The 11,948-nt window shown below is 37.6% G+C and overlaps 1 protein-coding gene across 7 annotated transcripts in view; it reads right to left on the reverse strand.

Moving 5' to 3' along the window:
- Positions 1-11,948, reverse strand: part of RALGPS2 (Ral GEF with PH domain and SH3 binding motif 2) — a 144,484-nt gene that overhangs the window by 24,199 nt on the left and 108,337 nt on the right. For all 7 annotated transcript variants that reach the window (XM_083845889.1, XM_083845892.1, XM_083845886.1 and 4 more), the window contains 5 exons: positions 11,791-11,928; positions 10,781-10,871; positions 8,358-8,425; positions 7,554-7,689; positions 7,050-7,201 (listed from right to left, as the gene is read on the reverse strand). In XM_083845889.1, the coding sequence (XP_083702015.1) occupies positions 7,050-7,201; positions 7,554-7,689; positions 8,358-8,425; positions 10,781-10,871; positions 11,791-11,928 (585 nt within the window). The remainder of the gene's footprint in view (positions 1-7,049; positions 7,202-7,553; positions 7,690-8,357; positions 8,426-10,780; positions 10,872-11,790; positions 11,929-11,948) is intronic.

The raw sequence follows: 11,948 nt of genomic DNA on the forward strand, positions 1-11,948 counted from the left end.
GTGTAAAACTCAACAGGTGACTAAAAATTTTTTTAGAAGTATCTTTAATATTTTAGTACCTACATGCTCAGATCATTGATCCCTAAAGAATTCAACCACTTGAAAGGTTACAGCAGCAGACAGCCTGTTGCTAAACAAAAGAACAGTTGACTTACACTTCTGTGACTGCTTCTTTACTACATTCATGAACATTTCACTCTTCCTGATCATGTATCCGCTGTGCGGAATATCAAACTAGCCCAAATCCTCTAGATTTGTACCTGCATTCTGCACTGCCTCTTGTTCAGTAGCTGGGTTGTAAAGGAGCTGACTGAATGCAAACAGCTTAAAAAAGCTTCCAGGAACAACAGGCAGCTTATACTGTATTGTCCAGTAGCTGCAAGGACAATGTATCTAAAAGCCACAGTTCCTACAGTTGAGTAAGTGTTCTTACTTAAAGAGACCACTACAAATTCTGTATTATGAAGTGTGTGTGTGTATATATATATATATTTAAAAAAGAGGCATAAAAATTCTATCTGAAATGACATTTTGATGGTAACTATATTAGCTTTGCTAAGAAAGTAATACATCAAACACTGTACTAAGTATTCCAACGAAAAGATTTAAAAGCTTGTGCAGTTTTTTAAAAAAATGCAAAACATACTAGTGCCAAAGAGCTGAAATGTCATCTTCCAGAAAGTGATAATCCTTGTGACACACAGAGTACAGTTACAGAAGTTAAATGAGTTTGGGGGATTCATAACCAAAAGGTTCCATTTATAAACTTTATTCTATAAAAAAATTGCTAATTACACTTTGTAAAAGTAATGTTAATTTAGAAAAAAGGAGACTAGCCATCCCAGCTACATCAATGGCTATAGTTTTTCAAGAACTGTAACAAAAACTTGGAAACAGTTGAATTTTTGCATTTGACTCGCCTCCTTTAACATCTGAATAAAAAAAATCCAATTAGATATATTCTAAGACTCTAAGAAACTCAGACTTTTTGCACAAAAAATATACTAAAAAAACTTTCCAAAAAAAAAAAAAGTATTACATCCTTCACTCCAAAACAAAACAGAGGTGAAAGGAACTGTTTTTAACATATTAAAAATTAGATGCCTAGAGATTTTTTTTTTTTAAACATTAAGTGCACTATTTGACTATCACCTCAACTGGAAATATTTCATTCATTCAGTACTTTAAAAATATATCACCTTCTTAAATTCTTCTCAAGTATGTACTCAATATTTGTGGTTTTTTTTTTTTCCCCCCCCAAGAACCTCAAGCAGATCTTCAGGTTAAACTTAAGAAACCCTAGGTAGTTCAAATCCTTTCTATTAAGTAATCTTCTATATGAGTTCTGATTTTATGTAAGAAACCACTTGACACATGTCACTATCATCCTAGTTTTGTTTACTGCTAATAACGTGAAAAATTTCTTGTATCACCTTAAAAGAAAAGAGAAGTGTGTTGCTCTCTACTATACAACAGGAAGGCCTTTCCCAACGTTAAGAATAATAGCGATTGCCGAAATGGGTTTTCACTAGCTATGTTGACAATCATCTGAGAAGTTTCAGAATTGTTTGCACAGAGCTCCAATACTGCAGCTGAATACCGAAGGGAATTTGCTGTTTGCATTTCTAGATACACATATGCACATGTCTAGGCTCCAACCACCCAGAGAGTATGAGGCCAGGCTCCCAGTTATGCGATAGCGAATGCCTATCCCATGGCATACCCATTCCACCCCCAGTCACAGCATTCACTCCCTGCTGAAAGTCTGAGGATATGGAACGTTTAACACAGGCTTCCTTTATCCATAAGTTAGTCCCCAAAGTTAAACAGGTGTTAATATAAACAAACCAACCCCAAAGAGCTTAAAAAGTATTCAGACTGAAAATTCTTTCCCCCTCTCAAATCTGCAACTGACACTCTTTTGGCTGCAGCCACACAGTGTTTCCAGAGCCCTAGTCACTATAGCCAGGGACTGACCTGACAGAGCTTGAAATTCCAAGGCAAAAACATAAAAAATTTTTCGGTAGGCCTGATCATCAATTGCTGCAGCACAGTACAGCCTGGCAAACATGGAGATGGATTCCTTGCCCTAAAAATCGTGTTCTGCCTTGTTACGTCTATTACCATAATGAAAATCTTCATATATATATTTAACTTGTTCAGAATTATGTAAATATTATGCAACAAAGTTTCAATAGATCAGCTTGGGACTGCAAGTTAATAATAATGCTGTAAAGACTGGCAAACAACTCAATATGCTGCCAGATAATTAACACGCAAACATCTAGTATCATCACTGATAGCAAATTTGATCATGAAAAGCTAGCACAAACACAGAACCACATGGATACAGATGGGGCAGAAACAGGTTTTTTACAGCTGCCCTAATCACAAAACACCCTGAGCGAGTACCCTGTACAAAAATGAGTAAGGACTGGGGAAGACAGGGGGTGCAGAAGCTCCTGTATGTTCCTTTTCTCTTCTCAAATCCATGCATCTAGATGTGCATTTTTCACCTAAAGTACCATACAACTCCGATATTTATCCTATCCCTAATAAAGAAGTAGTTCACAACAGCAAAATGGGGTATCCACATTTAGGGCAAGAGTCAGGCATCTACATACTCATTTAAATGGAATATCAACGAAAAAAATTCTTCCAACTGAAACTCTACCCAAACTTTGATCTTCTCAAGCGGACTGCTGATGACTCAAGAGTCCTCAACACCTGAACAGTGTACACTACAGGGTAAAGATTCAAACAAACATTGGCTGTGTAGGGTTCTTCCCTACTGTACAGGCTGCCAAAAACCTGAAAATGCATACACTGTATACGTACACCTATACTTCATTTATTTAAAGAGAAATATAATCCCTTGTAGAATTCAAGTACTTCAAGATGGTGACTTAATAGAGGAATTCATTAAAATTTTGATAGCCTTGTAAGCATTTTATGCCAGTTTAGGTCTGCAAAATATACTGTTCTTATAAAGGCACTTTCTTACATTAATTTACACTGATTTTAAATGCCTTTCTTTCACTCTACAGCATTATTTTTTTCTGATTGCATTCAAATAAGGGATCGAGTTATCCTTGAGTGACTGGAACACACAAACGAAAGCAAATGTTCATGAGTTGTTTTCCAGGGCATTCATCCCCAGCAGTGTGGACTAGAAAAAAATACGTGGAAGAAAGAAATGATTTGAGGAAGAAAACACAAAGTTAAAAGTGGATTTGCATCCAAAACTGCTAAAAACATAAACAAGTATGTTTTCTTTGAATTGTTAAGCACCTAGGATTAAATTCTCAATTTCAGCCTTTTCTTTCTGTGGTAATACTTCTATATCTAAAGTGATGTACCTGTGAAACTGCATGCTTAAAAGCTTTCCAGGCAAAATTACTTGGCATCCGGTATGTTAGGTAGCATAAGAGGAGAAAAAACACAGAAGCAACATATGAAGAGAGGGTTATTTCACATGCTTCCTTTACATCTGCAGACTTGTTTGAACAACTAGTCATTGTAAACAAATTCAGCTTTGCAAAAGAAATGCATTAATATAGCTATGCCAAATTGTAAGAAGTAGTGGAAATCCAGAACTCCTAAAACCATGAATGAGGGTGTGCTGCTGCAGAGATATTGGAGGATACGTGAACACGAGAAGAAACAAGAGAAAGTATAAGCAAATGAGGTAGCGCTAGAAAACCAGATTCTTAAAAGAAAAATTACAAATAAAAGAAAGATTCATGCTATCTCCAAATGGAATCATGATCTAGTTAACAGCACCTAAATTTATCATACTTTTAGGTGAGAAGGAAACAGTGGGCGAATACACACAGAATTGCTGCTGAAAGTTTACAGGTGGTTCCTTGAACCCATCCAAAAGCAACGCTTAGATCTCAGAACAGCATGCTTGCTCTTTCAAAAGAGTGGACAGAGTGGCCACAAGACAAAATTACCTTTTTAGCTTTAAGACCTACTGAAAGCAAGTAGTGAGAGGTTCTCAACGAATTTCCACCGAAAAGTAAAAGCATCTATCCCAGCTTACTAAAAGCAGATATCCTAGAGTATGCGCAAAGCAAAAGGCTTCTTCAGTGGCATCATCTGTCCATATTTTTGTGTTAGCTGTCAAATTCTCTGTCCACAGACCTAAAAGTGGTACCTTAAGGACACAGGTCATATAACCACCTTTTAGCCACCCACCTAGGAATGAGATGAATCATATCCTTGAAAATCCTATTTCCCGCTGTGATTATAAAAAGCCCCAGATGACTAGCTCAAATGCAGCTAAATCATGAAAGTCCAAAACTCAGACAAGAAATCCCTCGTTAACATTTCTGAATTCAACTGAACATTTCCCATTTCATATTGTGTATGTGTCTGGTCGATTGTTTCTTCCTTCTAACTAGGATACTCACAGCACTTGTGCAAGGATTTTTCACTTCTGTTCAGATAACAAATTTCAAAGTAAAATGGCAACAGAATCAGATATATGTATGGCTCCCTTACTCTAGCATAAATTGTAGAAGCAAGAACTGTTTAGACCAAGTCCTTACGTATCTGAAGAAGCAGTACACTGAAGAATCTTTGTAATGTCTCTACAAATTGCTTTACTGAATTGGTAAAGGAACTACAGTTATCTGTTAACAGCAATGATGACTGACACAGGGTGTGACGAGAAAGATGCACAGACTTGCATGCTCTAATGATTTAGATAACATAAATGTATACTGCTGCACATAATTATCCCATAAAAGCTGTTGTTACGCTGCTGCTTTTTTGATCCTTGATATAGAGGCAGACTATATCAGATCCTCCAAGGATTGGAAAGGTCCAAAATAGTGATTTAAGAGCGTGATTTAAAGTAATATTACAGTCATCACTAAGGTCACATTCAAGCTACTGGCATATCAGAAATGCCATCAATGTTTTGAAGAGGAATCAGTTATCCAGAAACTTAAGTCTCGTATAGGCTTTTATCTAAGAAAAGGTTGTCCTGTTTCTAGAGGAACGGGTTTAAATCCACATTTATGGGCAGAAAGAGGAATAACACTCTTTTCAGTACTCAGATTCAGAAGTTTTCTCGTCTGTCTTTTGAAGCTGTGCAGAACACATTAAACCACCTCTGCTGCAGTGACTGTATGATTTCCAAGCACTGAGTAAACAGACTACTTCAAACCTGATGGAGAAACTTAGCAGCTTCAATCAACTTCCTTAAATACTGCTGAAGCAGCAGTACAGAATGCCAGACAAGTTGCATTTCCAAGAATTCTTCATTAATAAATACAGCAAGACTCGAGAACTTAATCTTTCTACGTATTTCGCTATTCCTCTTCTGCATCACAGAAATTTCCATAATCAAGAAGTAGCAAATACAATGATGATGTTGGCAAAAACAATTAAAGATTGCCTTCTAAAGAAGCCTTCTAAACGGGCAATTTTGTTCGAACTTGTAAGGGTGACTACAGCAAGTCAACAGAGTTATGCCTGAGCCAAGCAAGATAAAAAAAAGTGTCAGAAATTCAGAGACGAGACCAACTAGGAAAACCCTGTATTCTCCCAAATGTCTAAATGGCAATGGGTTCAGAATCATATCTCATGAAAAACTGTCAACTCTGGCAAAACCCTTCCTGCTAAACTCTCGTGGAGGTAAAGGAACAATTTAGCCTGAAAAATGGGTCAACTGGAAAGAAGTTTCGTATGTTATTTAGAGAGAAACATCAGTAAAAAAACAACTAAGGCACTAACTGAAGGATACAAATCAACTGCACTAAGAAGAGGGCAATGCCGCATCTCAATCAGTGTGCCGAAGCCTGCACTGCATTTTCCCCTAAATGCTGCATAATGCTGAGAAGACTGTACTTGGAAAATAGGAACTGCAGGAGGAGCTTCTGTCTCCTGTATGGTGCAATCCCAGAGAATACAAACTGTCTGTATGCTTAAGTACTGCCATTCCCGCTTCATGATTTTGAAATGGCAAGCCTTGCCAGAGCAGACAATCTATAGAAGATAGGCAGGCAATGCACATTTAATTGTGGAAGCTGATGTGAAAAGGTTCAAGCTACTCTGATCTAAGCTAGTTCCACTGACTCCCTTATTAGCATAAATTAAAAAAAAAATTGCATCTAGATATTTGACTTTTTCAAATGAAAAATCTAGTGTTTGCTCAGAATACGTCTTTCTCCTTGGTAAAATTCATCAGCAGCTACTGAAAAATGCATAATTCTGAATTGCATGACTTTGTTTCTCTCCATGAAGGCTAAAAAGCAAAATGGGTTTTTAAAATTAAGTCAAAAAAAAGTATATCACTACAAAAAAAACTGTATTACTGTAACTGTGTAAAAACTGAATACCACTGAATTCTATCGGGCAAATCATTTTGAGAAAAGGGACTGTGACACAAGTTTCATATCTCAACTCTGGCTGCGGTTAGGTTGATCTGAGAGGCACCTGCCTTCCTCTTCCCAACCTCCCCTTTAAGGCTCTGAGGGCAACAGGAATAAGGAGCAACTGCTGGCCTGTGAGAAACTCAGGAAGCAGAAGTTCTCAAAAGAATACCCTAAATATTTGAAGATAAATAACTTAGTTCAAAATGTCAAAATAGACTTCATTTTGGTATCTGAAGTTTAAATTATCTACTCCCGACAAGACAACTTAAAAGCGTTCATCAGTTATGCTCGTAAAGCCTAACAGCAACTGACAGTTCTCACTGTCAATTTTGTAAGTTAAAACCTTTTCAAATTGGACTGAATTGTGGGGGTGAGGTGTCCTGTGCTTCCCTTCACCCCCATGGAGGAGGACAGGGGTAACAGTGGCTGCATCATTAAAGAAGATATAAAAAAAAATGTTCTGTTTATAATTTGTTAGGTTGTGGTTCCAGCTGTACAATTTAAGCTGCCTTTCCGCACCTACATTTCTCAATTTTGTTCCAGAATAGAATTGGTATTTTAGAATAGAACCACTGCATATACAATCTCTGCGTGTTGCAACTAAACATGCTAAAATCTTTATTAAAAGACCATTTACTGCACAGGTGTGCTTAAAACTCCTACCTATTGAAATTCCGCTAGAAAGAGTAGAGCTTTCTGCTTGCCCTCTGGATGGGACATGAGGCTCCATGACGCTGTCATCCAGTAGGTGTCTTGGTCCTGCGTTGGGAAACGTTGCACTTTTAAATTCAGCCGTATTCATCTTGTGTATGAAACTAGGAAAAAATAAGAATAAAACTGTTACAACATTATCTTCGATACATTTTAAAAATTGCTGCTTTTAACATCCTGACATATAGTTCTGTCATTTGGAAAAAGCCTATTTTGGCTAACCCACTGGCTATTCTTATTATCATAAGAGCCACATAGGCTTCCTGTTTTGACCAATTACCTTCAGTTGTGACACTATCACCATAGTTTTGAGTTTGCTCTCTTGCCATGAAGTGGTCTCTAAGTGAAATACAGTGTACAAACCACAATACTTTTTCTTTTTTTAAAGCAAAGCATTTGTTTTGAAAGGAAATCTATAACAAATCTGACGATTTTCAGGTTAAATAAAACGCTGACTTGTATCCCAGACTGTGACATTTCCTGTGTCCATGTGGAATCAAGTTTCTAGGTGAAGGGGGTGTTGGTGGCAGCAAAGCTCCTTCAGCTGCAACATTTCTCCGTCCGCTCTGTGGAGATGCTCCGACTTCAGAGCCTGGGAACAAAGACGACATTACTCCTAAGTAACCTTGGAATTACTGTCAGTGTTACTTCTAAGAAAACCTTGGAAAAGTTAAAAAAAAAACTTTCTAAACTCAACCTGTAAGAGATACCCTGTAATAAATTTATTGATATACTCTTAGTGATATTTAAAAATATATATATTTTAGGTTTGTTTTTTTCCCCCACAGGATTAAAAATAAACAATTATTTCAAATACCATCCAGCTGTAAGCATTTGGTAAGTCTTAAAGGTTGTTCCATTAGCTACATTGACATTAAACAAGTCCCATTGATCTCCACGTTTGGAACTCCCACCTTCACCAATTTCTCAGAAATCAAAAGTAATGTACACGTTTGGAAGCACATTCTTCCATGAAGCTTAGATGAAGGCTTTTTGTCTAGACACAAAGAATGAATATTTAATAGCCCTTCACCCCCAAATGACACTAGCAAGTTAGTGCTACAAAACACCAAGAACATACAAAGCTGACTCAATTTCATGAAAAATGTCTTTACAGGCCAACTTAAGAACTTTTATTACCCATATACAGCGTTTATACTTCATACTGCTTTAATTAGCCTTGAGCAAATGTTTTCCACATTTGAAACTCAAAAATATGTTTGGCAACCTAAATTCTTCTCACATTTATTAAGCACTTACCTACTAAATCTTCTCTGGATGCAGCAGAGTGGGGGGTGCTGGTCCCTGGTTCTATCTTTAATGAAAGTCTGCATTAAAGAAGCATTAAAAATTACTTTGTCAGGAAATAGAAACATGCAAAAAGAAGGTTTTGACAAATGCACACACAAACACACACAACGTTTACAAAGTTTACAACAGAAAACTTCTTGTTTTGTAATTGCAAGAAACACTGTGACCTTAATACAAATCCTGCACATTATATTTAACACATTATTTCCAAACATTTTTTTGTTACGTGGAAAAACACTACTGCAGCAACACTCTGCGCTCAGAAAATGACATGCTAGGGCACAGTGTAGTAATTTAAGCTATTGCTTTGGCACATATAGACCAGGACAAGATTGCAATACCATGCTGAAGAAGGTCCACAGACAACAGCAAAACCTTTACTACAGCAAAGCACTGCAACCTCTTCTGCACCAGGGAACTGTGCCACTGCCCCCCACCTGGAATAAAGCATTTATACTCACTACACTTCATATGCTGATTTTTTTTTTCCAATAAAGCGGGACAAGCCATTTGCCTTTACTATTATAAAAGCCAAAATTCTTCTTTGGCATTTTGGAAGATACATTATCAACTTGACTGCATCAATAATTCAAGCTTTTTCTATAGCAGGCACTTTAAAATGCAATTTCCAGTAGTACTGTAAAGGGGGCAGAGTCCAGAACTCCAGAACGATCAAACATCTCACTTGCACAATTTGCAGAACTAGAACTTTTGAAATTAGCAGGCTTGGGAAAGCCTGCTGTTTAATTTTGGGGAGAATAAGTCTGACAGCTCCTCTCCTTCTCATCACCAGACAGTTTAGCAACAATTCATTACAATTTTAAAGTTCAATTTTCTTAAATAAAATCCTTCAGCAAGAAAAAACACGTACTCAAGTCACAATGATTGTTCTCTAACTTCAGCCTTTTAGCAGACACCTTGGAACACAAAGAATAGTCACTTATAGTAAAAACGACTCTTCAAAATACACTCTTCTCCCACAGCAAAAATTACTTCAGAGACATATATATAGCCTGTGGGTGTAAAAAGAGACTTTCTGAATAGCAGTCCTGTTTCTGCACTACTTGTAATTGTCTCAATTTCCCTGCTATCCAAGCTTGGGTTGTATAGGATGAAGAGGCTGTAGTTCCTTCAGCAATAACATTCCCACCAGTACAAGATTCCTGCCTAGGGAAGAAGGAAGGTGGAGTGGGGGATCCATGAAAACAGGAACCAGACACTGCAGTTAAACTTGGTGTTTTTTTTCCCCCTTCAAATGCTTGACCACAAAGCTTTACTTTGTGATAAGCAATACATTCAAGATCAGGCTACAGAACATTTCAGTGAAAGAAAGTAAAGCTGGATGCTTGCATAAGAATGTGCAGAGCTCCAGAGAACAACTCAAACCTTAAAGACTAACACGTGATGGGAAACCAGATGTTTGAGCCCTTGTCAACCATCCTTTGACATAAATTACGGGTCCCCATTTGCTGCCTTTTAGTAAACCCAAGTTAAGGCTATGAACAGCTTACCATTTAATAAGTTGCTGTTTTTAGAAAAGATAACCTCCCCCCCCCCCCCCCCCCCCCGCCCCCAGCATACATACCCCTCCCGCCATTAGAACACAGCCAACCAATTCTACACAACTAAGCTGACAAACGTCCTGGGCCGGCAGGATGGGAACGGGCAGGGAACCTCCTCAAGCAGATCAGCCAGCAGTAAACAGAAACTTTCTTCATATGCAACAGATCTGCTTTAGGTTGCTTCCTCTCCCTGGAGCTTATTCTCATCTCTTGCCAGAGACTTCCATCCTCCCATTTTGCTGGATGCCAAATCACTTAATACAGCAATAATCTTTTCATTAAGGAATAAAAGCCTCTCTGCTTGGGATGGTATACTTTGGAAGGGACAGACGTACGACATCTCACTTGTCAAAAATCAAGTGTTTGTTTTACGCTGCATAACCTAATCCAAGGACAGAAATATAAAATGAGGATTTATAAAAGTTAAACCCTTCAGTAAGAACTTGGGACTGAACACACAGATGACTTTGTTTTGATGAAAAACGACAGACTATCTCCATTCTGTTCAGTCAGTAAGATAAATCCCTTGAAAGAGTGTTGCATGTGAGCCACATGCATGGAGTCTCCATTGGAGAACACTCAGAGAGGTCTGCAGATTAAATACAATCAAATACACAAAAGGAAGATTACGTGCCATCCGGCATGCTGAAAATTAACTTATCTTAGCAAAGGACCCTGCTGTAACACTCCTACTTTCAACAGATGCACTGGAGACACAATTGCCTGCTGTAAGCAGAATCTTGAAAGTGACAGTGTGTTATGAAGTTATTTTGTCATTAATTACAGTCAGTTACAGCATTTCATACTTACTTGTAATTGTCATCTTCTACAAACTTTTGTAGTTCTTCTATGTACTGAACTGAGTTTAGATATTTTTGGACATGAGGCAACAGAGGAATATCTGGAGAACAGATGACATTCATTATCACTGTACCATTCATTAAGCAAAGTTATTTTCCAGAAATTATTTAAACAGAATCAGATCCCTTGCCTTTTTATGGGAGACAGAGGTACAAACTACAATCCCTACTGCTTTTGGAATTTTGTCCTTCATACAAATTCTCATGCATTGAGCTGATATTCCCCACATACGTAAAGCCAGGTATGTTTCCCCAATAGAGCACTCTGAGATGCTCTGCTTATCAGAGTATGTTGAAGGGAAAAGCCACAGAGAACCCCTGGCGAAAGTGAAGTCCCAAACCTATAGGACTGCGTATGAGAACTCCTTCACAGCTCACATCCTCATTATACTGAGCTTTCAGCGGAGCCACAATCCTGTGCTAATATCATATTCCGCCATCACAAATGCAGCCTTACAACTTTACTAGAAACTGAAGGACTGTGAAGGAGACCACCTTTGAAGAAAGAATACATTATCTGATCTATGAACAGCACTATAAATGTCCAAAAGACAAGTTGTACACATTTTATTATCTCCAGTAAAAGAACTATTCTAAAAGCAATCCTACTACTTTTATAATTCATCGTCACAAAGTTATGGAAGACAGATTCAAGTTTACAATGTACTAGCAAAACTACTATTAAATGCAATGTATTCCACATTTTTCTTCAAAAAATATGTACTGCATAAATGTTTGTGATGCAAGAAAAAGGGAACTTTATCTTTTCTCTTCATGCTGATGCTCTATCACAACCAACAATACCAGAATAAACTTCTACAACACTTTTGCACTGCAAAGGTATGGGAGAGTCATAATGGCACAAGTTGGTTGGGCCTTGCTTGCACAGTATTATGAAAAACAAGTATTAAAGTTTTTAACGTTGCTCTTTAACAGTGAAATATTTGCACACTAGCTTACCATATTCGCACGACTGCTGTAAATCTGAGATAATTCGGAGGATGTTGTTCATTAAATTTGTTCTTTGCTCACTTTCCAGAATGCTCCCTGTTGATGGGTATGCAGAATCAATATACGTCAAGTCTGACAGATAAATACCTGGGTAAGATTAGAATGAA

This window comes from Anser anser, assembly GCF_964211835.1.
Source record: "Anser anser genome assembly, chromosome: 8".
In the NCBI taxonomy this organism is placed as follows: Eukaryota; Metazoa; Chordata; class Aves; order Anseriformes; family Anatidae; genus Anser; species Anser anser.